This window comes from Cyprinodon tularosa, unplaced genomic scaffold (genome assembly GCF_016077235.1).
Source record: "Cyprinodon tularosa strain WSP-4 unplaced genomic scaffold, ASM1607723v1 ctg157, whole genome shotgun sequence".
Classification (NCBI taxonomy): Eukaryota; Metazoa; Chordata; class Actinopteri; order Cyprinodontiformes; family Cyprinodontidae; genus Cyprinodon; species Cyprinodon tularosa.
The window spans coordinates 912,971-940,925 of NW_024038405.1; the positions used below are offsets into that span (position 1 = coordinate 912,971).

A 27,955-nucleotide genomic window follows, 5' to 3' on the forward strand; every position below is an offset into this window, starting at 1 on the left:
ACTGCTCCGCCTTGTGGTCATTCACATAAAAATATATACATTTTTAAAGCTGATAATCAGAATAAGAATTATTTTATCCATCCCTTGCAAGAAATGTATTTATTTATTTATTTTTTTGCAGTCCAGACGTTTATAGAAGAGAAAAAATAAGACTATAAGTACAATGGAGCAAAATAAAATATAGAATAATAAGACAGAATAAAATAAGTTAAATTTGTAAAATTACAACCCCCACAGTAAAAAATTACACCCTTCCCATAGAAACAGTGTAAAATAAGATATAAAAGTAAAAAAAAAAGTATAAAAGCAAATTAAGAAAAGAACTACATTGTATACAATCTACAGTATTTACAATTTACAAGGTTGCTCAGTAAATTATAATAGAATAACATAGCATACTGTAAATAGGGTTGGTTTCGGTGTTTTTTATTCCCCAGATTTGTACATTTAAATTTTACTCTTCAAAACACTTAAATACACATTTCTATTTTTTTGTACATAAAAAATGTCCCCTTCATTCTTGACAACAGTCAACATAATCCATACCACGGTTACTGTGACTATTTCTCTCTGTACAATTAAGTCCACAGTGTTGAAACGGTTTTCCTTTAAAGGACATTTTAAATGAATGCATTAAAATTAATGCATGTTTATTTTATTTTTCACATATTATCCCATTACAACGAAGAACTGCATTATAATTATGATACATTTGAATTTAGGCCACCTAAATCAATAATTTGAAGAAACATCTTTTGATGCTACTGGAGCAGCAAACCTTTGGAAATTCTTCATATGGCTTATGAACTAAAAACACCAATTTTCAGGGCTTATCGCTGGTTTTCAGTAAGATTAGGGTCTGGACTATTAAATGTTTCCCTTCTATTACATGGGTATGAATAAAATGGCCCAATTTTTCATTGTATTGTCAGTGAACCTCCTCCCATGTTGCCCTATAACATATTTTCTCCTGTGAGCCCCGTGTATTTAGCATCATCCACCTTTCTACAAGTCTGACTAGCTTCCCTGTCCCTACTAAGTAAAGCATCCCCATTGCTTGATGCTGCCACTATCATGTTTCTCACAGAGACCAGTTTTGGCCTCATGTGACCAGAAACATCTTCTTTCCACATCTGAAAAACTATTACTAGGACATCTTCTTGTTTCCTTCAGCAATGTCTTTCTACTTTTCCATAAATACCAGATTACAGTTTTCCTTCCTAAGCTAATTTTTGTAGCTACCTAAAGGTTTCCACAGGTGTCTTGGCTCTGCTTCGATTAATGCTCCACATATCTGTCTAATTCTCTCTAATAAACAGCTGAGCACGTCTCAAATAGCTGTCTTTACTCTGAGAACTAACTAAGTTAATTGCTGTATTTCAGCCGACTTCTGAAGGAAGTTGGTTTTACTGGATGTGTAGAGGTATCAAAACAAAGGAGGCTGAATAAAAATGAATGCAGTACTCTTCAAACTTCTATTTGCAGAACTATGGTTGGTCTATTAAATATGTTGAAACATTATAATATTGCGTAAGAGCGAAGGGTATGAATACCTTTCCAAGACACTGGTCATATGATAAACAGCAAGGTTCATGAATAATGATGTCATTGCTGTTTTTTTTTTTTTTAATGAACCAGTATTTTTTCTTGATCTGAACATGAAGGGGTGCATCATGTGTCAAATAAGCACAATTATAGTTTTAACAGTAAAATGTATTCAGAAAAAGGTTATTAGAACTGTTTGTTTTTTGTTTGTTTTTTACTTTTCTGGAAAAGATAATAGTCAATCTTCAACAGTGCAGCGAGACCACAGTCATATAAATATATGACTACAAGTAACGACTCCCATTTAAAGTAAAATACCCCCCTAATGTTCCTTATGTCCGGATTTTCTGTTTCTTTCAGTTTTCAGGTTATCTCCTGCTCATCTTTAGGTTGAAGTTCCTGATGTGATTTGGGAGCTAGGTTTACTCCAATCTGGGATCCTTTATTACTGGATCTCAGGTTGCTCTTTATTGCATTTTCTGAGCAGCAATGCCAACGATAAACGTCGGCCTTGCTTTTATGGCATCCCATGACGTTCATCAGTTGATAGGCATCTTTTCTGAAGGCCTTGGTAAAAATAGCATAGAGGAAGGGGTTGGCGCAGGAATTGATGGGGAAGAAGAGGACCAACAGAATCTTGGAGTTTGTGACTGTGATGAGAGGAACCTTAAAGGCGGCAGAAATAGCGAAAAAGGAGATGGGTGCCATGCAGAGGAAGTCGGTGAAGATGAGGACAGCCATGCGTTTTGCTATCCTGGTGTCTGTGCTTCTTTCCGGGAACTCTGGCTTCTTCACAGCCAGGTAAATAAGCACATAACAGACACACACAATAATGAAGGCCCCCACATTGAGGAGTAGAATGATAATGATGAAGGCCTGAGCTAGAGGAGTCTCTATGTCCATGGGTAAGCACATGCTGACTTTGGTGTAGCTGCTTACACCAACCAGTGGCAGCATCCCCATACCTAGACAGAGTAACCAACCAGCTGCCATAATACCTGCAGCCTGCGTCAGGACAAGATGACGCTCTACATGTAGAGCATTGGTGATGGTGTGCCACCGCTCCAAGGTGATGGTGGAAAGCGTGTAGACTGACAGCTCACCACCAAACACAGACAAAAATCCTGCAGCACTACAGCCCGGCCCGGTTTGCCACTCAATGGCATTCTGGCTGTAGTGACCACGAGTCCTCAGGTCTACTGTAGCTATTATAAGAAGGTAAACGCCAATGCAGAGGTCAGCAAAAGCCAGGTGGCACATGAGGAAGCGAGGCACGGTCAGCTTGGTCCGGCTGGTAAAGAAAACCAGAAGCACCATCAGGTTTCCTGTGATAGCGAGGATGTTGATGAACCAAATAGCAACTCTGAGGAAACTAAAACCGGAGAGATCCTCACAGGGATTGAAAGCATCTTCCTCCGGCGTGCAGATTATTGGGTGGGAGTGATAGAAGCCCAGCTCCAGATAGTGGAAGTCCAGATCTTGGAAGGTGTCATCCTGGTCAGCTTCAGAAAAATAAGACAAGCTCCCCAGTGAAGGTGTTCCATCTGTGCCTCTGAGAGCAACCTGGCATCTGATTTAAATAGACAAAAAAGATGGAGAGAAAAAGATTTATGTTGATCTACTGATAAACTAAACTATGTTGACTGAAGATTTTTCTTTTTAAGGGATTGTTTGGATTATTTAAGTTGAAGTTTTCGTAAGAGAAGAGCATACGTACATAGATGCTGGTTTAATGGGATATAATCTAAACAAACTGCTTATAATGAGATCATACCTGCAACTTTCACTGTGAAATATGAATTTCTATGTTGAATGCTGAACCTGGGAGAGAGATCTGGCTTCCTGGTAGAATTCCAGACTATAGAGGGTGATTTTTTTAAACTTTTTAAATAGGAACTCACAAAATGTCAAAATTCGGGTACAAAGAGAACATAAATCGTCAGCGCAGTGAAAAGTTAACATTGAGAGACTTTTTAAAGTACATACACTATATTGCCAAAAGTATTTGCTCACCCATCCAAATTATTGGAATCAGGTGTTCCAATCACTTCCATGGCCACAGGTGTATAAATTCAAGCACCTAGGCATGCAGACTGTTTTTACAAAAATTTGTGAAAGAATGGGTCGCTCTCAGGAGCTCAGTGAATTCCAGCGTGGAACTGTGATAGGATGCCACCTGTGCAACAAATCCAGTCGTGAAATTTCCTCGCTCCTAAATATTCCACAGTCAACTGTCAGCTGTATTATAAGAAAATGGAAGTGTTTGGGAACGACAGCAACTCAGCCACGAAGTGGTAGGCCACGTAAACTGACGGAGCGGGGTCAGCGGATGCTGAAGCGCATAGTGCGAAGAGGTCGCCAACTTTCTGCAGAGTCAATCACTACAGACCTTCAAACTTCATGTGGCCTTCAGATTAGCTCAAGAACAGTGCGCAGAGAGCTTCATGGAATGGGTTTCCATGGTCGAGCAGCTGCATCCAAGCCATACATCACCAAGTGCAATGCAAAGCGTCGGATGCGGTGGTGTAAAGCACGCCGCCACTGGACTCTAGAGCAGTGGAGACGCGTTCTCTGGAGTGACGAATCGCGCTTCTCCATCTGGCAATCTGATGGACGGGTCTGGGTTTGGCGGTTGCCAGGAGAACGGTACTTGTCTGACTGCATTGTGCCAAGTGTAAAGTTTGGTGGAGGGGGGATTATGGTGTGGGGTTGTTTTTCAGGAGCTGGGCTTGGCCCCTTAGTTCCAGTGAAAGGAACTCTGAATGCTTCAGCATACCAAGACATTTTGGACAATTCCATGCTCCCAACTTTGTGGGAACAGTTTGGAGCTGGCCCCTTCCTCTTCCAACATGACTGTGCACCAGTGCACAAAGCAAGGTCCATAAAGACATGGATGACAGAGTCTGGTGTGGATGAACTTGACTGGCCTGCACAGAGTCCTGACCTCAACCCGATAGAACACCTTTGGGATGAATTAGAGCGGAGACTGAGAGCCAGGCCTTCTCGTCCAACATCAGTGTGCGACCTCACAAATGCGCTTCTGGAAGAATGGTAAAAAATTCCCATAAACACACTCCTAAACCTTGTGGACAGCCTTCCCAGAAGAGTTGAAGCTGTTCTAGCTGCAAAGGGTGGACCGACGTCATATTGAACCCTATGGATTAGGAACGGGATGTCACTTAAGCTCATATGTGAGTCAAGGCAGGTGAGCAAATACTTTTGGCAATATAGTGTATCTTTTGGAGGATGATTCATAAACAAATATGTCACCTTGCTGATGGATTCCCTTCTTTGCATGATGTAGATATGTTATCCCATGGATGGTTAGCTGAAGAGTCCCTTGGAAAAAGAAGAAATATATATATATATATGTAGAGAGAGGGAGAGAGATTTACATTTGAATACTTCTGTCTCGTTAAGAAATCTAATTTCAAAATGCAAAAAATTATAAAAAGCCTATTTGATATTATTGATTTTTCTTACTTATTTTTTACCAACCCTGCAGGGTCGGTTATTATTGATTTTACACAAAATCTTCTTAAAGCTCATTCTTGAATTCTTGGGATTTTGTCCATGCAATAGTTCTTCATGGATTAACTAGAAATTAAATTTAGATGTCTTTTTTATACCTTTAAAAAGTTTAATTTTAGTATTCATTTTGAATGCATGGTACATTTCAGGGCAGGAATTATAACTGAAAAAGCGTTAGAAATGGCTAAGCATCATTTGTGAGTTTCTAGTTTTCTATACATGCTGCCAGCTTGTAGAGAAACATTATAGAAATGAAACATTTGTTTTCTGCCTGTAGGTCAAATGGTTTGTCAAAGAAAGAGGCCTACTCCTGTGCTAAACTGACAGGGTGATGGGGCAAAATCAACTCCAAGATACTGCATCCTTTCCCTTATTTTACACTTTAAAGAGCAAATCACCTGTGAGTGCTCCAGCTCAGAAGGGCACAACAGTGGCTATTATAGGTGAGATGGGCCTCTCGAAGGCTGCTCAGACCCTTCAGAGGAGGCAAGCTTTTCAAACCATATGCTGACTGAGCGGACAGCACCAGAACAGCATCCAGTCCGTGAGCAGGTAACTTTGTAAGAGCTGTTGCAGAAACATCCCTGTGAAATAACAGAGGACAGCATCACATGAGAAGCCTTATTTTTGGACCTTTGCACAGGTGAATGGCCTAGTAAAAATTTAACAGCAGCAGTCAACCAGCCTCTGCTGCAAGTACTTAATAAGCGGGCAATGGAACAGAATGAAGACAAGCATTTGACCTAAAAATATTGCTTGATTGTGTCATCAAAGTAAAAAAAAAAAAAAAAAGAATAAAAAAAAAAATATATAACTTACAAGACTCCAGGACCAGTGGCTCCTTGGAAAGCATCACTGTGGATCACTTTAAGGTGACGATTATTCTTTAATAACCTAGATATGAAAAAAGTGAGACCAGTGAGCATATTTTCCCTTTGACTAGCATGGATTTAAAAAAGATTATTCAGTAGAAGTCTGCAAGATACAGCTTATCGATCTTTGTCCCATTGAAGGCGTGGTTGTATATCCCTCTGATACCATTGTTGTAGAGGTTCCTGCGTTTAAAGTTTGGCTTTGAAAAGGATCATTGCAATTAAGCAAATCTAAAAAGCTGACAAAAGGAAGGATGGAGAGGCAGACTTACAATGCAACATATCCCTCAGTCATTCCAAGAAAAGAATTTGGAGGCAATTCCAGTAGATGAAGGTTGTCACATATTTCCCTGCAACATAATAACCAATCAGACTGCAAAAATCTGTATTATTGCGGATAGTAAGAGTCGAACTGTACCACTAAGCAATGTGGTGTGGGATAAATGAATCCCTCTTGTGAATTTTTGGGGGACTTACAGAATGAAGTCTGATTTGAGAGAACCGATTGATGTAACGTCTGGGAAGACTGTTATTCCAGTGTTTGAGATGCTCCTGCAGTAATAAACAAAATTAGATGTCCATAATAATTGCAGACTTAGATGTGAAGCAAAACAATCAGAAAATGCTTTCTTGTAACCCCGTCTGCTTTTTGTGTCTGATGCTGTAGCTCATCTTGCAAAATTATAAACCCAGAGAATTTTTAAAACTATTATTAGATTACAAAAAAGTTCAGCGGTGGAATTGTTTGAAACATCTGCACAAAGTAGCATATCATTTGGGGGGGAGAAGAAAATGATAATTTTCTCTATATTCTGAATAATCTGAAAAGTGTGGTATATACGCTTCCAAATGACACTGAATCTAGATAAGGAATCAGGACATAATGGAAGCCATGTCAAAAAATTCCCCTTCCAAGATTACTCTGTGTAATCTTAGAAGAAATTTTCTAACCCTCCTGAAGACATGAATCACAACAGCATGATGCTGCCACCACCACGGTTCACCATAGGGCTTTGATGGGTATGATGTGAATTGTTTGTTTTTTGAAACATCATGCTGCCTATAAAGTTCAGTTTTGGTCTACTATGAGTTGAGTGCCCTCTTCCATTAAGTGTGTGTAATGTCCATATATTGTTTAGAGAAAACAGCAGTGGAGACTTAGTGTGGAGCTATTACATTGATGGCTTTGCTCCCACTCTTTTATCAGAGCAAATTTTGCAGAGAATGTGACTTTTTTCTTCTTCTTCTCATGTCAACTCAATATTCAACTTAAGCTGTTAGGCAAATTAAGCAGCTATTTGCAGCTCCCCCAGAGTTACAATTGGTTATTTTGCTGCTTGTTTGATTATCAGTGTCCATTTATGGTCATATCTTTGTAAGTCTGCAGTCCTTCCATTATAAGATGATCAAAGGATCATAACCTCAAAGATTAAACATACTGTAGAGTCATGAATAAACTATGATTTAAACTATTAATTTAACAAACTGGTTGGATTGGTTTTTATTTTGAGGTTTCAGAGCAAAGTTGGCTAAATAAAAATGAAAACCTCACTCTTAATTTGTAAAAAAAAAAAAGTGAAAACTGTGCTTTAGTTTGCTTTAATTTCTCAATCCTGTACGATGTTCTGCTGGTCTATTAAACAAATTGCTTAAAGTCAAATAGATGATTGTTTCTGCAAAGTAGAAAAGTACTTAACAATACATTAATTAAGGCTTAACTTTAAACCTGAAAGTGCTATGCATTTGAAAAGTTGCCTCACAAATAGTGAAGGTTTGGAAGATTGTTAAAGGCTCTCCTGTCGATGTGTCTGAGACTCCTGGCATTCTGGATTGAACTGTTTAGTTGGGGAGAAAAGAGAGCAGTTCAACAGTTAAGTGTCTACAGTGATCAGGAAGAAAAAATCTTACGAGCAGGACTTACATCTCAGAGAGGTTGAGAAGGTTGCTAAATGCTAGTTCCTTTATACTTTCCAGGGTTACACTTTGGGCAATCTCACTGCAAAAATTAAAAACACAGAATAGTTCAGATGACTAGCTCGGTGTACCCATTGTTTTTCAGTATCAGCTAAACATGATCTCTAACAGTAGAACAGAAAACGGGTTGCAATACTTACATCCTCCGAACTCCTCTCAAATCCTCAAAAGAATGGCTTGATATAGTTTTAAAAGAAAGGTGATAAAGAAACCTAAAAGTGATAAAAGTTGAGCATTAGGTTATGATGGCGAGGTGGCTGCATGTCGGTGTAGCACTGCTAGCTTGATTCTAACATTCTTTTACTAATATTACATTTTTGAATCACATTTTCTTTTTCTTTTATTTTTTTTTTATTTTTACCTCTGCTGTTGGATGTTGTGCATGTGATATGATTTTTCCATATCTTTTCATTTTTGGACATTTGTTTATTATGCATAACCATAGGAAGTTGTTTTTTTAAGCTCATTAAAATCTCAATAGTTGAAATAATACTTAAACATCTGCAAGTCCTGGCTGAGTTGAAAAGGAAGCACCAAGGATGCAGAGCAGAGCAGGAGCAAGGATAAGAAAAAGGAGAAGGAAATACAAGCCTTCATCAATCATTATTAGTAATCCAAGCTTTAGCAATGACCCAGACAGAATATTAGGAATGTAGTGTTATGTGTTTTACCTACAGTAAACATGTCTGCAGGATCATATCCCTGACTTCAATGTCTCTCCTTTAATATCTCACCATATTAGCAGACAGAATTTTAAAGAAGCCTCATATTGAGTTGGAACTGTAAAGTCATCTACAAAAAGGGCAATAGTAGACTGTACTTCCTAAGCAGGCTTAGATCCTTCAGTATTTGCAGCAAGATCCTGCATATATTCTATAAATCCGTTTTGGGGAGTTTGATCTTCTCTGCCATCAGCTGATCTGGTAACATCAGAGTAAATGACTTACAGAAGCTCAACAAGCTTATAAAGAAGGTGAGGTAAGCTGGAACTCCTCTACGTTGATTTTACTTGGAAGAAAACTGTATAAAATGAAGAACATTAGACAACCATGAGCATCCTCTTTAAAAGAATGAACAGCAACAGAGTATCTTCAGTTGAAAGCTTCTCTGAATTTGCTGCAAGACAGACCACTACATAAGATCCTTCCCGCCTACAGCTTCCAGCATATACAACTTTTTTTTTTTTTTAAGAAAAAAACATATGCCTTACTACAACATTTAATTTCACTTTGAGGGCAATAAAATCATTTTTTGAAGTTTGAATTTGGCTATTATGACAAAAAATGTTTGATCAAATGAAGGTTTGGCATTAAAACCCCCAAATGTTCTACTTTCTATTAGGCATGGTGAGAGTAGAATCATGCTGTTTAACTGTCTTGTCCCCAGTGGCATGAAAACTTCTCCAGTTCAATAGAAAACCAGGGGACTAAAACTCAATACCCAAGAGGCAGAGTGGTTCAATTGAGATCTGTTTCAACAAACCAAAATCAGAAAATTACTTTTCACCATGACTAGCACTCAACTAAATGTAAATCATGGATTAAGAAATCAAGATAAAACGCCTCTTTGAAGAAAACCTTAATATCTTATAGGCGATAATTACATCACCATATCAGTGCTTTGAAAACAGCTCATTTAGAGTTCCTAAACTATTATAGGAAGGAGGGGTTAATAGATGTTGATAAAGTTTTATTATAGGCCTGTTAAAGGCAAAATAAAGAATTAAAGAAAAAAATTGCCACCAAGATGGAGATTTATAAGGGATTTTTAATAAAAAAAATAGGAGGGATGTATTTTATGGTTGAGTTTCTATGTCATTATTTTCATTTGTTTCAATCTGTTTTTTTGTTTTTTTTGTCTCATCATTTTCCTCCGACAGCAACTAGTTTCCCCAAGTATAAAGTTTCTGTAGCCAGCATCTGATCCAATTATGAAGGTGCCATCCTTGTTGTTCACACTTATCAGAGCAAAGTCAAGGTCCAGTGGTTTTAAAAAAAACTAGAGGTCAAGATTCCACATCTTCGTGTTTCGTCACAGTTTCTGGGGGTGAACTCGGAGGCCTCGGAAGCATAAGAGAAGAGGATGCTGTCTGTACCTGACCTTGTGAAGCCAACTTGACATGTTCTTCAGAAGTAATTGAAGTAGTAGTTGAAGTCACGCTGAGGATCTATTTGTTGCATGGGGTGACCCTGAAGGTCTGTGCATATGTTTTTATTAAGCTGTTCTTTTATGATGATAAACAATGAGTGGAAGAGATGATTGCTAAAAAGTTTTCTGGAACAAAGTTTAGACGGCTGTCAAAAGCTGCACATTGCATTGGTCCATGACAGTCTGTATAATGCAAAATCGTAAAACAATAGATAATATTTAGTCTGAAGAAGGAGCCTGATGCAAATTAAATGTTTATTAAAAAGAATATTTCTCAAATCTTATTAGTAAGATTTTTAAAGAATGCACTTCTAAATATAACAGTCCAATTACTAATTTCATTTTTATGCAACAAAGCAAGTTTGGTTCAAACTCGAACATTTCATTGTGCGTAATTACGCGCGATTTGTCTGAAAAATAATCAAAGAGCTACTTAACATCATATCCATAGTAAAATTTCATGACATGCACGAATAGCGCGGGTTTTAGAATGTTGTAACCAATCAATAACCCTTAGACTTACAGTCTTTTGTTCCATTGATCCTTCTCTGCATCTGCTGGATCCATACATCTGATTGTCTGGGTGGAGCATCGGCAGATACTCGGGCACAGGAAACATGAGCAGCCATAAAAGAACGGGCCCAACAGGAGCAGATATACGGGGAGCGGCACCCACATCACTGCCAGTGTCTGAAACGTCCGAACCCTGAGAAGGCGCTCTGCTCACTGAGCCCACTGCGCTCACTGCACCAACTGCGCTAAGTGAGCCCACTGCGCGCAGGGAGAAACAGCTGAAGCTGTATAAGAGCGCAGAGGGGGATCAGAGCTACATGAACTACAACTACAGCGATTATCACTCTTATTTTTACAATGGCCCCCAATATTATTATGAAATAAGAATTAATATTTCATTAAAGTTTGCACTGAATTGCTAATGTTGGCCTGTTTTTCTGAGGAAGAATATGTAACACTGTTTAGATTACATAAAAAACACTTTGTACAGTTTGGGGAAATTGTACCTTATCTCTAAAGCTACTTTTTTATTGTTGCTGTCAAAATGTCTTCTCTCTGGTATATTCACAAAGAGCCAGTGTCCCTTAGAGGAGCAGTATGACCTTAAAAGTTTCCCACAATAAATGTCTTTTGTTATCAATTTTATTCATCCTTGAAACAAAAGATGTTTTTGCAAATATTACAGTGGAATAGAATATCTACTATAAAACACATCCCTTATATCTGCTGGCTATGAGACTCAAAATAGATAATTATTACCAGCAGCAGGATATTGCTTATTGTTCCTGATTTTCATTTAGTATGAACAGGTGCGCAAAATAAATGTTATATTGCTAAGTAATTGTTAGAAACATTTAATAATATAAGACTTAACCAGAAAAAAATAAACGATTTAATTTTAAGGTATGATGTTGAAGTATTAAGGGATACATTGGTAACTCGTTTGTACTGAAAAGTCTGTGCGAATTTATACACTATTTGCTTGCCAATCCTGAGTGAACGGCCCGCTGCTGATGCTTCCACTAGGTGGCGACAATGGGACAGAAAAAAGACACCGCTAATGATGCGGCCAGAGCAGTCAACTTCACTAGATAATATTGTGAAATGTCACGTTTTTATTTTAGTTTTTGCATTTTCTGTCGTATTTTCCTATTTGTTAGATTTTTATTTTTATTTTATTTATTTTACACACAACTAAAATCTAGTTAAATGTAGTTAAAATATATAGGCATAGTCAGTTTGGGTCACTTTCATAAACTTTCGTAACACCGTTATGCCCAATAAAGAGGCAGCTGTAACCGTCCAGAGGAGGCGTCATAGTTGTTTTAAGGGTCTGATCTTCGGTCAGTTAAAACGCCTCTTTCAGGAAATACGCCACTCATGGTCTAACTGTAAACTGATTCCAGGTCAGCCAGTCGCAGTGAAGACGTCCTGAAGCCAGGAAGTGTGGAGCAACTAATGTCAGCGATAGTAGTCATTGAACACCAACGGACACTCTTTAGTCTGGACTGTTTTGGTGTCATTATTTCTTCTTAAACCTTTACGTGTTTGAGTTTTTGACGATGGATAAACTGCGACGTGTTCTGAGCGGCCGGGAAGACAATGAAGAACTCGGGTTAACTGCACAGGTTAGCTTAGTGTTTGACAGCTGCTAATGCTAACTGTGTCCAAAAAACCTTGTTATTATAAGTTACTGTCTCAGGCAACCGCATTTAAACATGTCTAATCAGTAATGCTAAATGTTACTACTTTTCAATATGTGTTTTCTTGTTCGATGCGGATTTTTCTAAACTGACAGCTAACTTTTACCTTAGCCTTTAGCAGAATTAGCTAACTTTTTTTCTAATAAGTCATGCCTTAAATGAGCTTCTATGTCATTGCTAGCTTTTAACTGTAACTGTTTTGCTTATATTCTTGCACGCTTTCACATTTAGGAGGATATAAGGTAAGGTTCTGCTTGGTTTCACTTTGATCAAAACGCTGCTTTTGTTTTGACGTTTTAATGTATAAGTTGGCCTGTAGCTTTAAAAATGCTTGGCTCCAGCCACCATAGTTGAATGTCCGGTGGAAGCCTGTGGGTCTCAGTGTAGGTCATTAGACTTGTCGTGTGATATCCTCTCATTGTTCTCACCAGGTCCTTGATGGCAGCTCTCTCAGCTTCAGCACCAGGGTGAAATGGTTTGTCATATGCTTTGCTGTAGGCATCCTGTTCTCCATACTCGTGAGTGTCTCTGCAGCTCTGCTTATAAAACTGACAGTAAAAATAAAATGTTCACCTTAAACATAAATTTGCTAAATTAGCAGAGAGCCAGTTTCTTCCTTTGATTGACCTAACTCGCAGGGGCGAACCTAGATGGGGGGCCAGGGTCGGATTGACCACCCCCACCATTTTCCCCCTCTAATACAGATGGTGTAAGCAGTAATACTTTCAAGTGGAATATTCAAAACATTTAAATTTTCCATATATTAACAATTACTTAAAGAGGAATGCTGTTTTTTTTTTTTTACATTGGCCCCTTGATTTTAGGTTATTACATCATGTTCAACTCACCCATATGAGTTTTGTGTCATTTGGAGCCGTTCTGAAGATATTGGGTTAGGTTATATCCAACTAACGTCTTCCTATTGGCAACGACTCATAATGTATTCTTTATGGTACGCCAGCATTCATAACATGTAGGCGAATCACTGTCCCCCAGACATCCGCGGTTATATTTTTTATATTTATATTTTTGAAAAACAAAGTTAAGTGTGTATGGCGCATCCGTCCACCGGACTGGAGTTGTGACCAGCAGCCCGGGCCACAGACGGCTACGCTCTACCCCTTATATTCATTCGGCTAGCTAATCTGAATCATTAAATTCCATTTCGAGAGCGAGATCATCTGTGGTAGTAGCACTAGACATCTTCCAGGCATGTGAGTAAAACTAGCAGCAGTTCAGCGGACAGGATGAATAAATGGTAGCTGGCGCGCACGGATGACGTCATACTTAAAAAATATATAAGTATAAAAAAATATAACCGTGGATGTCTGGGGGACAGTGATTCGCCTACATGTTATGAATGCTGGTGTACCATAAAGAATACATTATGAACAGTTTAGTTTGTGCCTTCAAGTCGTTGCCCATAAGAAGACGTTACTTGGATATAACCCAATGGAATATCTTCAGAACAGCTCCAAATGACACTATACTCACATAGGTGAGTAGAACATGATGTAATAATGTAAAATCAAGGGCCCAATGTAAAAAAAACCCGCCATTCTCCTTTAACAAAAACACTTTGTTTAATTATGCACATCAATATACTAACATTAAAGATGATAAATACAGAATTAATGCTCTTTTCAGAACTAAACTTTGTGTTTTATCAGGTAAAGAAGAAATTATGTGTCTCTGCAAGTGATCAAGGAGTCTTCAGTGAGATCATAGATAAATAACTACTTTAATAAAAACTAATTTAATAATCAATTAATGTAGATATTAGTACTTGTAAATGTCAATTTTATGCAGAATGATTATTGATAAAAGTAGGTACGTAATGCCAATGGAAAAGCTGTTCGCCCCAGAACTCAAACCTGGAAGGATTTTATCTACTATACCTTTTATCTAGACAGATGTTTAAATATATGCGTCTATTTGTTACGAAGGCTGTAAAGTATAGATTGTCTTTATTTAGAAAATATGTATGTGTTCCTTGTTAATTTTCCTGTTGGAACAGCGTAGATTGAGCCTGAGGTTCTGGTGCCACCCCTCAGTGTACATTGGTTATTGCCTGGTCACCCTTATAAACATTTTCTGGCTACACCTCTGCTAAATCGATGCTTTATTGCCGCATAAATAAATAGCTTTACCCAAAGAGTTTGAGCATGTTAGTCATAAGAGGAAGTCTTTTCACACACACACTTATCTGTGAAAATTCACACTGCCTTAAGAAAAACAGCCTTTTGAAGTATAGAGCCAGGCCCTCATTTAAAATCTTTCACCCAACCAGCGTGTATAAGCGATCACTACTTTTGCATTTGGCATTAGAATATTTTTTTTGTTCCCACAATTCAAAATAAGTAGACAGAAAATGTAACTTTTATGACTTTGTTCTTCTTTTTACGTTTGAAAAGAAAAAAAAAACACTTAGAAAGGGAAAACTTTCTGTCATGTTATTTATAAAAAAATATATTTTTTAAGATAGAAAATGAGAAAAGTTCAAGTGAAAAGGGAAAGAGCAACCAGTTTCCAGGACATGAAAGAAATCTTGTTTGTAGATACAAAAAAATAAACATTAGAATCTGTGGTCCTTAACATCTATAAGGTGCATATTGAGCTGATTATAATAGTGTTCACCGATGAGATTAAAAACCCGAGTAACTAAAAGCCTGCTGTTAAATACTTATTGGGCCTGTTGGGAGCCTTGACATAGGTGAATTTTTTATGTTGCAAATACAAACGTAAAGTCTTTTTTGTAGATTTCATATGACAGACCACTGACCAGGTAGTGCATAATGCTTTATATCTTTAATTTAGTTTTATTGTACAGCTCCCTTTAGTCTAATTCAACTAAATAAAAATCTAATAACTGTTGTCTTTAGAAGTGATCGAATATTTAAGTAGAAATAGCCGAAAACCCGGTTTCTAGTTTACTGCATGCCATAGCCACAGCAGACTCAAAGCGATTGAGGAAAATATATACTTTCTAACCTAAAACTCTGTGACAGAAAACTAACAGCCCACACACACTGGGTGATGATGGCAGCATCATACTGTGGGGATGAATTTCCTTAGCCTGTGCAAGTTGAAGGGATGATGGATTGTGCTGAATCACGGGTATCACTGGAATTAGGCTTGTTAGTTTTGAGACTGTAGAGAAGTTTCATCCTCCAGTAGGTGGACACCATAAACATAGAGCCTGAGTTTATAGAATGGTTTAGATCGCTGTGTGTTTGATGGCACCAATAAAAGGCCAGTCCCGAATCAAAATGAGATCCTGACTTGATTTTTTTCTGTTCAAAGGGCCTTTCTATCTAGCTTGACTGGGCTGAGGATCATACATTTGTAAAAGCTACCATTCTAATAAAGTGTATTTAGGTTTGTGATCTAAATTTACACTTGTGTAAACAAAATTACAAATAAAATCTGTCTAAAGTCTCTAAATGTGACAATAATAAAAAAAAAGTTAGAGGTATGACTGCTTTAGCAAGGCCCTCTAAATAGCTCTTTGTTTTTATTTGGTAAAGATAGCTGAACTTATTCCACAGTGCTTATAAATTTAACGCTAGGTTTGTGCATAATTGCTGTTGTACTAGCCCTCATTGTAAGCGTTTATTAATTAGGTGTATCTAAATCATTGTAAATGAGATAAAAAAAAATTTCAACCTAACCTTTGTTGGTCTGTTACTAGAGGAGACCAGCTATATTCCTGTGACGTTTTAAAAGCACAATAGAAAATCTTGAGATTTTAAATCTTTGATTTTCATCCCATTGCTGCATTTCCTTCACCTTTAACCTCTAATGAATGTATGAGGATGTCTTCTACAGCCTACAGAAATTAATCTGCTGTTTTTCCAGGGCTCAGCACTGCTGTTCCTTCCTGGGGGGCTCAAGCTTTTTGCTGTCTTCTACACACTAGGAAATATTGCAGCTTTGTCCAGGTAAGACTTTAGGTAACTCTAGATCTATTTACAGGTGCAGTGAGTTAAATAATAACGTTGTAATAAGTATAATTATTGCATTCTTACTGTGTGCAACATGCACATGCTAAAAGAAAACAATTTGGAAGGGATTGCAATATGCCTTCATGTATCTGGGGGCATAAAAAAGTTTTGAATGTTAAAGAGGAAGTTGGGTCATTAAGAAACTAAAACTAAGTTTAACTAGGTTTAGCTTTGCTGTTTTCAGCATGGTCCGGTGTCCCAACTCTTCCTTCCAGATTTGGCATGGCCTCTCCCCTGCCAACAGATCAATAACAAATCTTTATTTTTTTCACTCATTGTCTCACCTTTTTGCATATATTTTTTAAAATAATATATTTTCACTAACTCTGGTTCTCTTTGTTTAGGCTAAAACACATATTTACTCCGTCTATGTCATAATATGGCGTTAAAGCATAGCAGAAGCATTATTTTCTGTGGCTAAGAGCAGATCTACTGGAATTAGAAATCAAACTCTACATCCAAGGTTATAAGGTTAATATTTTTGGTCAAAAAATAATTATTGCGTTTTTTTTTTTCTAACTGTAGAGACCCTCCCAGATTAGAAATCCTTAGGTTTAACAAAGAAATGTATTCTCCTTCACATCCCCCGTTAAAATGCTGTACAGGCTGACCAATCTTTATCGTTTGTTTCAGATTATTTTTTTTATACATTTTTTTGATAAAACAAAGCCTCTTTTATTTTTCAATGTGTTTTAAAAAAATCGATTTCCTCTCATCAGAGAAAAGCCCACTTGTGGCTGAACAACTGAGTCCTTCTTAGTTGTCGCCCCCGAGACGACAGCTTTTCTTGCGAGCATTAGCAGCATGTGCGTGGACAGGGTGAATAACTCTGTCACACTAAGCAGTTGGAATAACAAGGGAGAGACGAAGCAACAGACCCTCTCTTCCAATCAGTCTGAAGAGTCTGCGTCAACGCACGCTACTCTAATTTCTCATCTAACAGATGTGACACCGAGTGATTCCTGCTACTCACTCAGCTGTACTGGGAAAACGGCTGCGTTCCTCACCAGCTGGGAAAGCCTTCTCCTCTTTAACTTCACTGACGTAAGACATCCGTAATGTTCATCGTAGCGCTGACTGCGTCATTGATGGACAGGAAGTGTTGAACCCGTAATTACTGCAGCATGTTGGGTTAAATTGAACCCAGCGGTAAACCACTTTAAATTATAGTCATACTGCTATGATGAGTGTTTGGATTCTGTCTTTTTTTCTTATGGCACAGGGTCCTAAATCTCTCCATGCTCATATTTAAGGATGTTATTCTCTAGAAGAAAATCGATTAACTATGTTTTTTTAATTTCATTTAAACAGGAGAGAGTAGAGTAATCTTTCTGTGTGATTAAGAAATGGTTTTACATGTTGTGCTCCACCTTTATGTTCTTACTGAACATGCTTTGACAGCAACGACCCCCTACAGGGAAAATTAATTAAAAAGTAAATCATTCTTTAGCATCTCCTTCGAAAATCTTGTAGTTTTTTTTGTAATAAAGTTTTCGTTTTCTGTGCATTTGGCTAAAGCTATCCTTAAAACAATAGATTGTTGGGGAAACTGCTGGGTGAGGAAAATTGATCAATTCAAAAGAGAGATATTCTGTTTATTTATCATCATATAATTTGGCATTCTTAATCGGTGTATCAGATTAAAGCACATTACAGTTAAGAATTATTTGTTTATTCTTCTTTTATATATAAAAAAGATTTAAACTTGAACTGAATCTTTCTGATTTATTATTTTCAGAATATAAAGTCTTTAGGGAACACACGTCTCATTTGATTTGTTGATCTTTAAATCAGGAAAGGTTACATTGACATACACTCAATTTTTTTAAATGCTTTGTTGGTTATTTGACTATCACTTGTCCCGGTAGATTTTGCTTAAGTAAATAGTTATTTAACTATTGTACAGAGGACATTGGTGTAAAGGGGAAGAACAATTATTGGTACTGATGTTCAAAGATGGTTTTCAGTGGTTTCCAAGCTATTTGGTTTTTCTGCATTGCATAAATCATAAAGCTTACTTAGAGATTCCGCAATCTGTCTGTTTTGGCAGCTCATCAGCATGTTCTAATCCTTCATGATGTAATATGGTCATTTCACCCACCCTACTGCGTTACAAATATAAAGGGCACACAATGCATATTAGTTCCAACCTCTGGTGATGTTTCCGACCAAACCGAATTGTTTTGGATATGCGAGTTGGCTAAAAGAACGGCCAATGTCTCAGACTAAAAAGCAAAATTATTCAACCTTTACCTTGGTTTTATTTTATGGCAGAGATTACATTAAACGTAACAGATTAGCTGTTATCTATACCGTGAAATGTATCTTGCACCATATCTACAGCATTTTCTATTTTTTTTTTATTTCTATAGCACCTGTTTCTTGATGGGACCCTTGAAACAGCTGAAGAAGATGTTTGAACCCACAAGACTCATAGCTACCATTGTTATGATGGTAAATGCATTCTACACTGTTTTTACACACATGCCATATGTTTCTCTTATTGCAGACAGGGTTTATTAAAGGATCTACAGTTTTCAGCTCATGATCTTCAAAAGGTTTATGTATATTAAACGAATGCAAACGTGTTTTCATCCACAGATACAAGTTCCAAAGTGATTTGAATGTGCAATTCAGAAAGCAGTGAATGCAAACTTTTTATTTTTGCCATTTTGCCTTCATCAAAATCATATTTTAATGACCAAACCCTGCAAATGTATAGGCAGAGGATTTGCAATTGTAAATCTTATCACACACACAAAATTATTTATATAAAACTCAGTATAAAAGTCGGGTGAAAATATCTGCAGCCATTGTGGCCAAAAAGGAGGCTTTAGTACAATGACAGACGATGGAGAGTGAGTCTATGGACGTGGATTTTCCTTTTAAATGTTCTCTAACCAAGTATTTGTCTTCTCCTTCCCCCAGCTGTGCCTTGTCTTAACACTTTGTGCAGCGTTTTGGGTAAGTGTTCAACAGGCCTGTTAGTATTTAACTCACTAAAATGGATGTTTTAATATATTTATTTTCTACAGTGGAAGAAAAATGGATTGGCCATCATCTTCTGTATTCTACAGTTTTTGTCAATGACCTGGTAAGACTGACTTTGCTGTTTGGTCTCTTTCTCAGCTGCTCTAATTTATTCCAAACATTCAAAAGTTTAGGAGGATGCATAGCTGTCCGTATATATGTATATTGTTTTCATCAGTTGAGTCACTTTTCTTATAGTTTGATATTTTTAGGGATGTCCTGATCAGATATTGATATTGGAACATCAGCCAAAGAGCTATTGTTGGAAAATATCTGCATCTAAAATTTTTGATTCAGCTTCTATCAACTTTTGTTAAACTAAACGTTTTGGTTTGTTATAAATGGGCCGGTTGTTCTTATACTTATTATTGTTGACTATTGTTCTCTGAGTAATTTCACTTTACCTAGCCTTTTCTAACTGTTCTCACTTTAAAATAAGTAAGGAATGTATGTACAGTTGGTCAGTACTCAGAGCTGCTGTGTCAGCATAATCTCTAAAATCAAAGATCTTTATCCAGATATCCGTAGTTCTATTTGAACAGGGAGCCTGAATAGGTGTAAAATTGTTTGCTATCATTAAAACCTCATTAATGCCAGACTTTATTGGATGATTCTTCCTTTATATCTGCTGTAGGAATATCTGCCATATATACATTTTTATACCTAAGTTAGTCTTGTACTTTTTGATTTTATGAACTTAACCAGATGGGAGGGTTTTGAAGACAAACAGCCTGTTAAAGGTCATAACAATATATCATAATTTAACACAAGTCAATGAAATGAAACCTTTTATTTGAGCCGCCCAGATGTAAACGTTCAGTTGGGCTTTGGATTTAGCCACATAAACCTGGTGACTCCATATAATCCTTCAGGATTTTCTGGTTAGCTGCCTTCAGTTCCTCAAAGTAATCCAGGTTTACCCAACTAAGTAAACCGAGACACCACACCGTCAGCAGCATGTTTAACTGTAGGGATCATGTTCTTTGTCAGAATGTTTGTAGATTTATGCCAGATGTAACATGGCTCCACCTGGTTTATTTTTCTGGATCATCTATTCACAGACTAAACCTTAAAAAAGCAGGGATGCAAGATATTACAGTTTTGGCTGATACTAGTTGATAACTGATATTTTATTATTTTTCCCTCCTCTCTTGTGCAGTTATTGCAAAATAGTTTGTGATCTTTTTTGCTAAAACTTGCAAAACATCCACACCATCGTCATTTTTGTTTCAGCAAAATGAGGTTACGTGCTTTAGTTGGACGCACGTAACCTGCTGGTGCTGCAGCCATAATCCTCACTTGATATAACATTGCCTGTTGCTGACGAAGATTCTCAGTCATCCAGGTCATAGTCATTCCGTAAAAGTAAAAAAAAAAAAAAAATCCACTGGACTTGGTTTCCAAGATTTGAACATTGCCTGTTATATCGTTGGAATGGTTGATGTTCAATTTTTAACATGCTGACAATATCGTACATCCGTAGTCACAAGTCATAATGTATTGAAAGTGTCTGCTCCACCACATCTGATTCTCTGTAGCGTGAATTTTAGGGTTAAGCACCTGCTTGTGTCTACTGCAGGATTAAGAAACTGCTCTAGGTTTGGTTCTGGGTCCTTTGGTGAACTCTGGTAAATTTTCACCACCTTTTTTTCTTTTTTTTTTATGTTTTCCCCATTTAGGGATAATGGTTCCCAGTGTGGTTCAGTAGAGTCCCACAACCTTAAGCTGGGTATACACTGTGCAATATCTTCATTCGTGGCACACAGCTGCCGCTCAAAATGTACGACAAAACCACAGGGTTTAAAAGTTCACAGCTCACCATGCATGTTTTCACACTGTGCAGCCGACGCTCTGATGCAATCTTTCGACGGCCGACTGGATTTCAAACATGTTTGATTTTCTCTCAAATTACGATTCCTGACCAGGAGGAGGTAGTGAGAGGCTGATCGGCCTTCGCTACTCCCTGTATACTACACGTCGCACGATGAGGCTGAAAATTGCCCCAATCAAAAAATTCTCGCACGACTGGAGAATAAGCCCAAAAAGGGCAAAAAATCGTACAGTGTATTAGGGGTGTTGGAAATAATCGTTTTGTCGATATATCGTGATATTCGGCTGCCCAATATAATATCGATCTTTCACTTCTTAGTATCGATTTTCAAAAAAAAAAGGTAACATAAAACATTGATGGGAAAATGGGCTACCTCTGCACCACCACTCTGGCAGAAAGCGCTGTGGAGCCCTTTAACTGTGCGTGCAGCACCAAATCTGTATTTGAGGCAGTCACAGTGGAAGAAAACCCCAAACAACATGGATAATAATACCTAATCAATATTTTAAGATGAAAATATACAGCACTTGCTGTTTTATCTCATCATTTGATTTTGATAGCTGGGGAAATTATGGCAATATATAGTGATACTGCAATACCGTGATAATATCTTGACCCAAGTATCGCGACATGTATTGAATCGCAACACTCACGCCAATACTCACCTCTACAGTGTATGCCCAACTCTAGAAGTGGCTTGTTAACAATTTCAGACATTGATGACTTTGTTTCTCAATCGCTCATAAATATTTAAACCTAATATATAACCAGTCCTAAACAAGTCCTTTATTCTACAGGAATTGTATTAATTAGAGTTGAATCAGTCTGGTCAAATTTTAACTCTGCTTTCCAAGTTTGGTTTATGATGCATTTATGTTTTAACATCAGGGGAAGATTTTTTTTTTTTTTTCACACAGGGCTAGGGTGAGCTGGTATTGATAAATAGAAACATTTTTAGAGTTAAAACCATTTGATGATCTGGGGGGGGGGGGGGGGGGGTGTACACACATAAACATACATATAAAAAACATTCCTGCAGCAGATTGATGTGGTTTGTATTAATGATTTAGGAACATCCAATAAATCAGAAATTCTCCCATGTAAAATGTTAGAATTTGTTGGGTTCATCTTCACTTTAACTGTAATGCCAGCATTTCAGGCGTTGGATGATTCTTACTATGAACAAAGGTTAAAAAAAAAACTAACAATAGTTTCGAATATCACCGTGACTCTATTGTTGCTCAGCTGCTAGTATTCTGAAGGATAACGGATCAGGGCAGTTTTGGCAGATTTCTGCCTCAGCCATACACCCCCTACTTTCATCTCCTGTCTTCTAATGTCCTCCAAGACATCGCCATGGCACCCACAACTTGCACATCTCAGGCTCAGTGCCAGAGCACAGTGCGCTCCCACACAGATACTTGTTTTCTGAGATGTCACCACTAAACCTCAGAGAAGTGGGCAGAGGCCAGTCGACAGCTTGGAAGCTGAACTTCTTTCATGACCGAGTGAGAAGATGACAACAGTTTAACCCAAACAAAACATCACGTCCTCATTAGATTAGTTCAATATTTTCAAACGATTTTTGTCTTTGGTTAATCATTCGTATTATTAACCTCTCTAGACTAGTTTAGGTGGTTTAATAACTGCTTCCAATTTTTAACTAAAAAGAACTAAGTTCCAGTAATTTAAGTTTGAAATATTTCAAATAGTTGAAGAAAAGATAACAGCATATATATTTGTGATTTAATGGACGATTGTGAAATGTATGATGATCTAAAAAAAAAAAAAATCCATGACCTGTATTATGACACCCTAAACCTTGTTATGTTTCCATGATGCTGTGTTAGACTAGGTAACTTTGGAGTGACTGGACCATTTATTGCATTAATATCCTTTTAATTTACTATTTTTTAAATGTAAAATGACACAAAACCCCAAAAAACAAGAAGTAGGAATACTTTTCACAAAGCTCTGCAGTTTTTTCTATTGATTGAACTAATATATTTCATTAATTATGTTTTCTTTGAACTCTAGTTCAAAGATACATGTTTCATTTAGACGAGATAACAATAAAAAGGAAGAAAGTTTTCGTTTAGTTTGATAAATCTAGATCATACAAATGATTTAGTTGACTTAACCATTCTTTTTAAAAATGGATGCCATTTGATATAACCAATAATTATGTGTCACGTTTTCTGTTTTTAGGTATAGCATCTCTTACATTCCTTTTGCCAGGTAAGATCTAATGATCTAAATGCTGTTAGTTTGTGACCTTTAACACTGTAATAATGTTTCACATTGTGTTTATAAGAACCTGACCCACAGCTGATAGGAATGTCTGCTAGTGATACTGCTCACAACAAATGGGTGGTATTTGCTTGGAGTTGTCTTTGAAAACATGTTTTTATTCACCACTGGCTCTCTCCACCATATGGCTCTAATCCATCCCACTATGACAAGTGTGAGCTCTCTGTGTCAAACAAATGGCAGCTGCTTATTTATTTGTCTTTCTAGGTATTAGCCCCGTGATTCTGTTTTGTTCTTCATATCAGAATAAATTGATTTTCAGTGGAGTAAGGCTTTTAGACAGATTTAACAAATATTTTTCTTCTATCCAGCTTTTGAATGATATGTAATGAGCTTATCTTAAGCTGTTGAGGGTTATCGCTCAAAGCAAATTTTGATTAGATTCTGACAGGATGAAGGTTTGCCTTGTTTTTCTTGTTGAAGTCTTACAGCTTTAAATGAGCCACAGACCAAAGATGTAACTAAAAGAGAATAATTTTGCTAGATTTAGCCTTTCTTTTTTAAAAAGCGGTCGTATGGCAGCCAGCTGAGTGCTTTTGTTGAACCAAGCAGGAGGTGTGATGTTGTTTTGTCAGTCCAGCTGTAAGTAGGGTCATATCTCAGTTTGTGAGCAGTCTGGATCCCCCCTCGCCTCCATGCGGCTCCCCCATTAAATGCCCTGTGTTTGGGTGACCCCTATAATCTGTCCTGACAGCTGAGAGACATCATGTAACCTCCCCGGGATCCCCCTCCCCCACACAAAAGGCAACAACAAAATACAACCAAGACAAAGAAACCACGGCGCCCTCCTGAAAAGCAGATTCCGCTGATGAAATGCAAATCTATCCACCTTCTCTTAGGTTCTAAATTAAAATTTTGGTGACGAGATTGTGTTTCCCTTCCTTCTTTTAAGTTTCATCAACCCTTTTTTTCTTAAGCCTCTTATAGTAATCCATTTTTCATTTAATTTAGATTTGATCACTTGGCTTTCTGTTGGTTGCTGTTGTAAGCCTGGAGTATACTGATCTACTTTTGAATAGCTATTTAAACCCTTACATTCCAATCTCTGGTCAGACTGACCCATACCTGTCGAGACTCGACACCACATGGCGGGTAGACTTGATCCCTTAATGTGTTTTACCTTGTAGCCTTGAATACCCTCTAAGGTTTATAGATGCAGACACTAAAACCTGCTGCGTCTGCACTTCCAACAGACCTTTCAGACTGCTGTTGCTCTCATGCAACTTTAGGAAGAAGAAATCTGATTTTATAATTTTTCAAGTCTGTCGAAACCTAACCTAACGCGGGAAAGCATGTTTCTGTACTTTATTCCTTATTATAGTAACTAAACTTCAGATTCCTGAATTTCTGAGGGTCATGTTCATCTTAAGAAGTCCAACTAAACAGCAAACACGATAGAGTAAAAACCATTTTTCGCCTCCTAGACTCTCAGATCAGGTATTTAACACCAACCTTTAATTCCTAGCAGTCACTGGTTTAGATACCAAACAAAAAGCTGGTTAAATACTTCGCTGTTTTTTAATCTTTGAAATTTGACTGATAAACCCGCCGAACTTTGTTTTCTATTAAGCATCTGTTCATTTGGAACCACCAGGGGGGCGTTTTATATCAAATCTGACAGCTAAGGATTTACTGCCTTCTGCTTATTATAGGAGGTTTTAGGGGTTATAATCTGTCAAATATTATGAGGGTCATCTCAGTCCATTAGGAAAAATAATTAATAAAGGGACAGGATGTAACATAAGGTGAGATTTAAGTATTTTTTTAAATGATTAGCATTTTTTTTACTTAATGAAAATACTTGATCTTAATAAGTTTTCAAGTCCACAAGCTAAGTTCATGTGTTTAAAATCCGAAATTAAGTATTAAGCGATGCATATTTAAATTAGAAGATTGGATAAATCTAAATTCTAATCTCAGGCAGAAATTGAAATATAAGTTACCATTTTTTCTTTCCTTGCTATAAGTTCATTTTCAATTGTTTTAAGCAGGTAAGACAATTTGCCAATGTAATGAGTTGATCTATATGTCAAATAAAAAAAGCCAACTCCATTTTAAGTACAAAAATATTTTTTTATATTGCAATGTAATCTTATTTAGCTGCTTAAGTTAAGAGCAAATTCACCTATTGGAAGAAATTTGACCTATTTTTACACCAGTTTTTGGATTGTTTCAAGCTAAACTTAGTTCCAAAGTAGCCTGGGCAAATCATATGCATACATCAGTATTTTATCTTTTTTATAATATTAGGTGCATACTGATTATAAAACCCATTTCCTTCAGAGGTTCCTGAAAGGATTTAATTTTACAGTGGATAGCTGGTAGGAGGAAGGATGTACAGTATCTATTCACAGGAAAACAAAATTAGCCTTAGTTGCTTAGAAAAGAGAAAGCATGATGACTGAGTCAATTCTGCTGTTAAATCTTCCTGGACACAGACTTATGGTAGGATTATATACCGTAGTAAAGGAGCGAGCCTCCCCTCGGTCTGTCCTCCTCCCCTCCTCCCACACAGACTGTGCCTCCTTTCAACCTTCACGCGTTTCACAGCTCCTGCGTCCAATTTAGACGGTAGCATAGAAGAAGTCTGCATAGCAACACTCATGGTAAAACCAGAGGCAGGGAATGGATTTGGCAACAATGCATGGTTGCCATGGTTAAGCTCTTGCATTACAATCTGACATCATGCACCTGAAGCTAGCGATTTCTTCCCAGTCAAAACATGTTCACTTATTCATGAAGAGCCACACCCAAACATTGCTGACAAAAGGTTTTGGTGTCTTTAAACATCATGGATATGACTTCAATTTATATTTTTTATTCATATAATTTTTTCACGTATAATGCTGTTTTTCACTGAAATTCTGTTTTGTGTGATTAATAAATTTTTTTTTTTTTTACAGAGATGCAGTGATGAAGTGCTTCACAACCTGCCTTAATTAAAGCTCAGGAGGCTGCAATTTGCTTTGCGGAATGGTTCCAGTATACAAAAAACTTGTAAAATACATTGTTTATACACTTTTCCTTCAGTTTTCATTGCTTTTTGCCTTATAATGTGAATTCTTGTCTGTTTTTCGCTGAAGGTGTTTAAATTTGGCCAGAATGTAACTGTAAATCAGCCTTGTCTATAATCACTGCCTTTAATATTTAATATATTTAGTAGATGCTTGTGATATTCTTATACTTTCTGAAGATTTTATACAACTCTTGTTCAGGGAAATTGGTTTGACTTAATGCAAAATGAATTGTAAAAACGACACCTTAACATGTCTCTGTATTTATGCCAAACACATTCTTTCCATTTTTTGAGCAGTAATAAGCTTTCTGTTCTGTTTTTGTTTTTTTTGTTTTGGAATTTTAAAGTGTTGTAAGCATGTTAGATGCTAATGCTTTGTATTTTTTTTTTTTTAAGAGTCAATGCTTCACTGATGATGCACTGGTATGCATAGTGCCTACATCTCTTTGAAATGGCTATTTTTTTCTTCTGCTAGAGAGATTTAAAAGTGCTGCTTTTTTTTGTTCTGTCTGATGGTTAAAGTGTGCATTCTGCCACACGTTGATCCCCCCACGCAAAAATGTACATTAAAGAAACGTTCTGTTTTAGATGTGGTTTACTGCCATATGTAGTGATGACCCAATTAATTACGCTTCCCTGAGCGTTGTGATTTTGACATGACCTAATAACCCAGCTTGCATTGTGCTACCTGTGTTGCATTGGCATGTAGCCTTTGAGGATGTGTTTGCCATGACTACCTCCTCTGGAGGATGCAAGGCTCCTTGCTACCCCCATTTTCAGAGCAGATGTTCACATTTGTCAAGGTGTTTTTTTCCCCCTGTGTGTTAAATGGACCAACAGCTTATAAAGCTTAACCTGACAAAGATGATTTATCCACTCCAGGATTCAGTCTAGATTCGTCTATAGTTTTATCTATCTTCCTGATTAATCAACTCCTTCCTTTTCTTAAACTTTAATGCCCGCATAGCTGCTAGATGTTTTTTTTCTTGTGGTGGGATTTCATCCACACAATCTCCCTTCATTTGTGCAACTAATTTGTCAGAGATCCACCAAATCCGTCAGAATAATGCAAAGGACAAAATGATTATTGTTCGTTGAATGTTGTGGGCTTTGCATTTGTTTTCATCTGCCGACTATTTTTGGACTGTTCTGAAGTTTCTGGTTCAAGGGGATGTGTTCTGACCTCTGCAATCTGCTGGCGTTCCAGCTGTTTCCTCTAGTTTTTAATCTGTGGTTATGTCACAGAGATGAGGGAACCAACACGCCTCTGCTTCCTCTTCAGATTAGCGCTCCAAATCTTCTTGTAAAGATGAATAAATAACTTGGCCAATGGTGTGTTTTTGCTGCTTATTTTTTCACTTACGGTAAGTCAGAAGTTTTGACCTATGAGCATCAGTTACACAGGTTTCTCATCCTCCTTCCTTTTTTCCTTGTGTCCTTCCTGGTGTATTTGTGTTCCTTCAGGATTTGGTTTTTGC

The 27,955-nt window shown here is 37.3% G+C and overlaps 2 protein-coding genes across 2 annotated transcripts; one reads left to right on the top strand and one right to left on the bottom strand.

Moving 5' to 3' along the window:
- Positions 1-1,835: 1,835 nt before the first annotated feature.
- lhcgr (luteinizing hormone/choriogonadotropin receptor) lies at positions 1,836-10,844 on the bottom strand. Its single transcript, XM_038280108.1, has 11 exons — positions 10,594-10,844; positions 8,063-8,134; positions 7,870-7,944; positions 7,709-7,783; positions 6,426-6,500; positions 6,221-6,298; positions 6,063-6,131; positions 5,896-5,970; positions 5,475-5,660; positions 4,816-4,884; positions 1,836-3,115 (listed from the first exon to the last, which is right to left on the bottom strand). Exons 1-11 carry the CDS (start codon positions 10,746-10,748, stop codon positions 1,909-1,911), a joined length of 2,136 nt encoding a protein of 711 aa, XP_038136036.1. The 5' UTR covers positions 10,749-10,844; the 3' UTR covers positions 1,836-1,908.
- Positions 10,845-11,957: 1,113 nt separating this feature from the next.
- Positions 11,958-27,812, top strand: sft2d1 (SFT2 domain containing 1). Its single transcript, XM_038280156.1, has 8 exons — positions 11,958-12,211; positions 12,718-12,804; positions 16,145-16,227; positions 18,663-18,744; positions 19,219-19,254; positions 19,326-19,384; positions 23,360-23,389; positions 26,365-27,812. The coding sequence occupies exons 1-8, from the start codon at positions 12,146-12,148 to the stop codon at positions 26,402-26,404; spliced, it is 483 nt and encodes a 160-aa protein (XP_038136084.1). The 5' UTR covers positions 11,958-12,145; the 3' UTR covers positions 26,405-27,812.
- The last annotated feature ends 143 nt before the right edge of the window (positions 27,813-27,955 follow it).

Excerpts from the sequence above, each read along its gene's own strand:
- sft2d1 (XM_038280156.1), top strand. The coding sequence starts at position 12,146 with ATGGATAAACTGCGACGTGTTCTGAGCGGCCGGGAAGACAATGAAGAA. Across the intron at positions 12,212-12,717 it reads AACTCGGGTTAACTGCACAG|GTCCTTGATGGCAGCTCTCT; the intron begins GTTAGCTTAGTG and ends TGTTCTCACCAG. Across the intron at positions 19,385-23,359 it reads CAGTTTTTGTCAATGACCTG|GTATAGCATCTCTTACATTC; the intron begins GTAAGACTGACT and ends TTCTGTTTTTAG.
- lhcgr (XM_038280108.1), bottom strand. The coding sequence starts at position 10,748 with ATGTGGGTGCCGCTCCCCGTATATCTGCTCCTGTTGGGCCCGTTCTTT. Across the intron at positions 5,971-6,062 it reads GGGACAAAGATCGATAAGCT|GTTATTAAAGAATAATCGTC; the intron begins GTATCTTGCAGA and ends TTTCATATCTAG. Across the intron at positions 3,116-4,815 it reads GAAGGGAATCCATCAGCAAG|ATGCCAGGTTGCTCTCAGAG; the intron begins GTGACATATTTG and ends TATTTAAATCAG.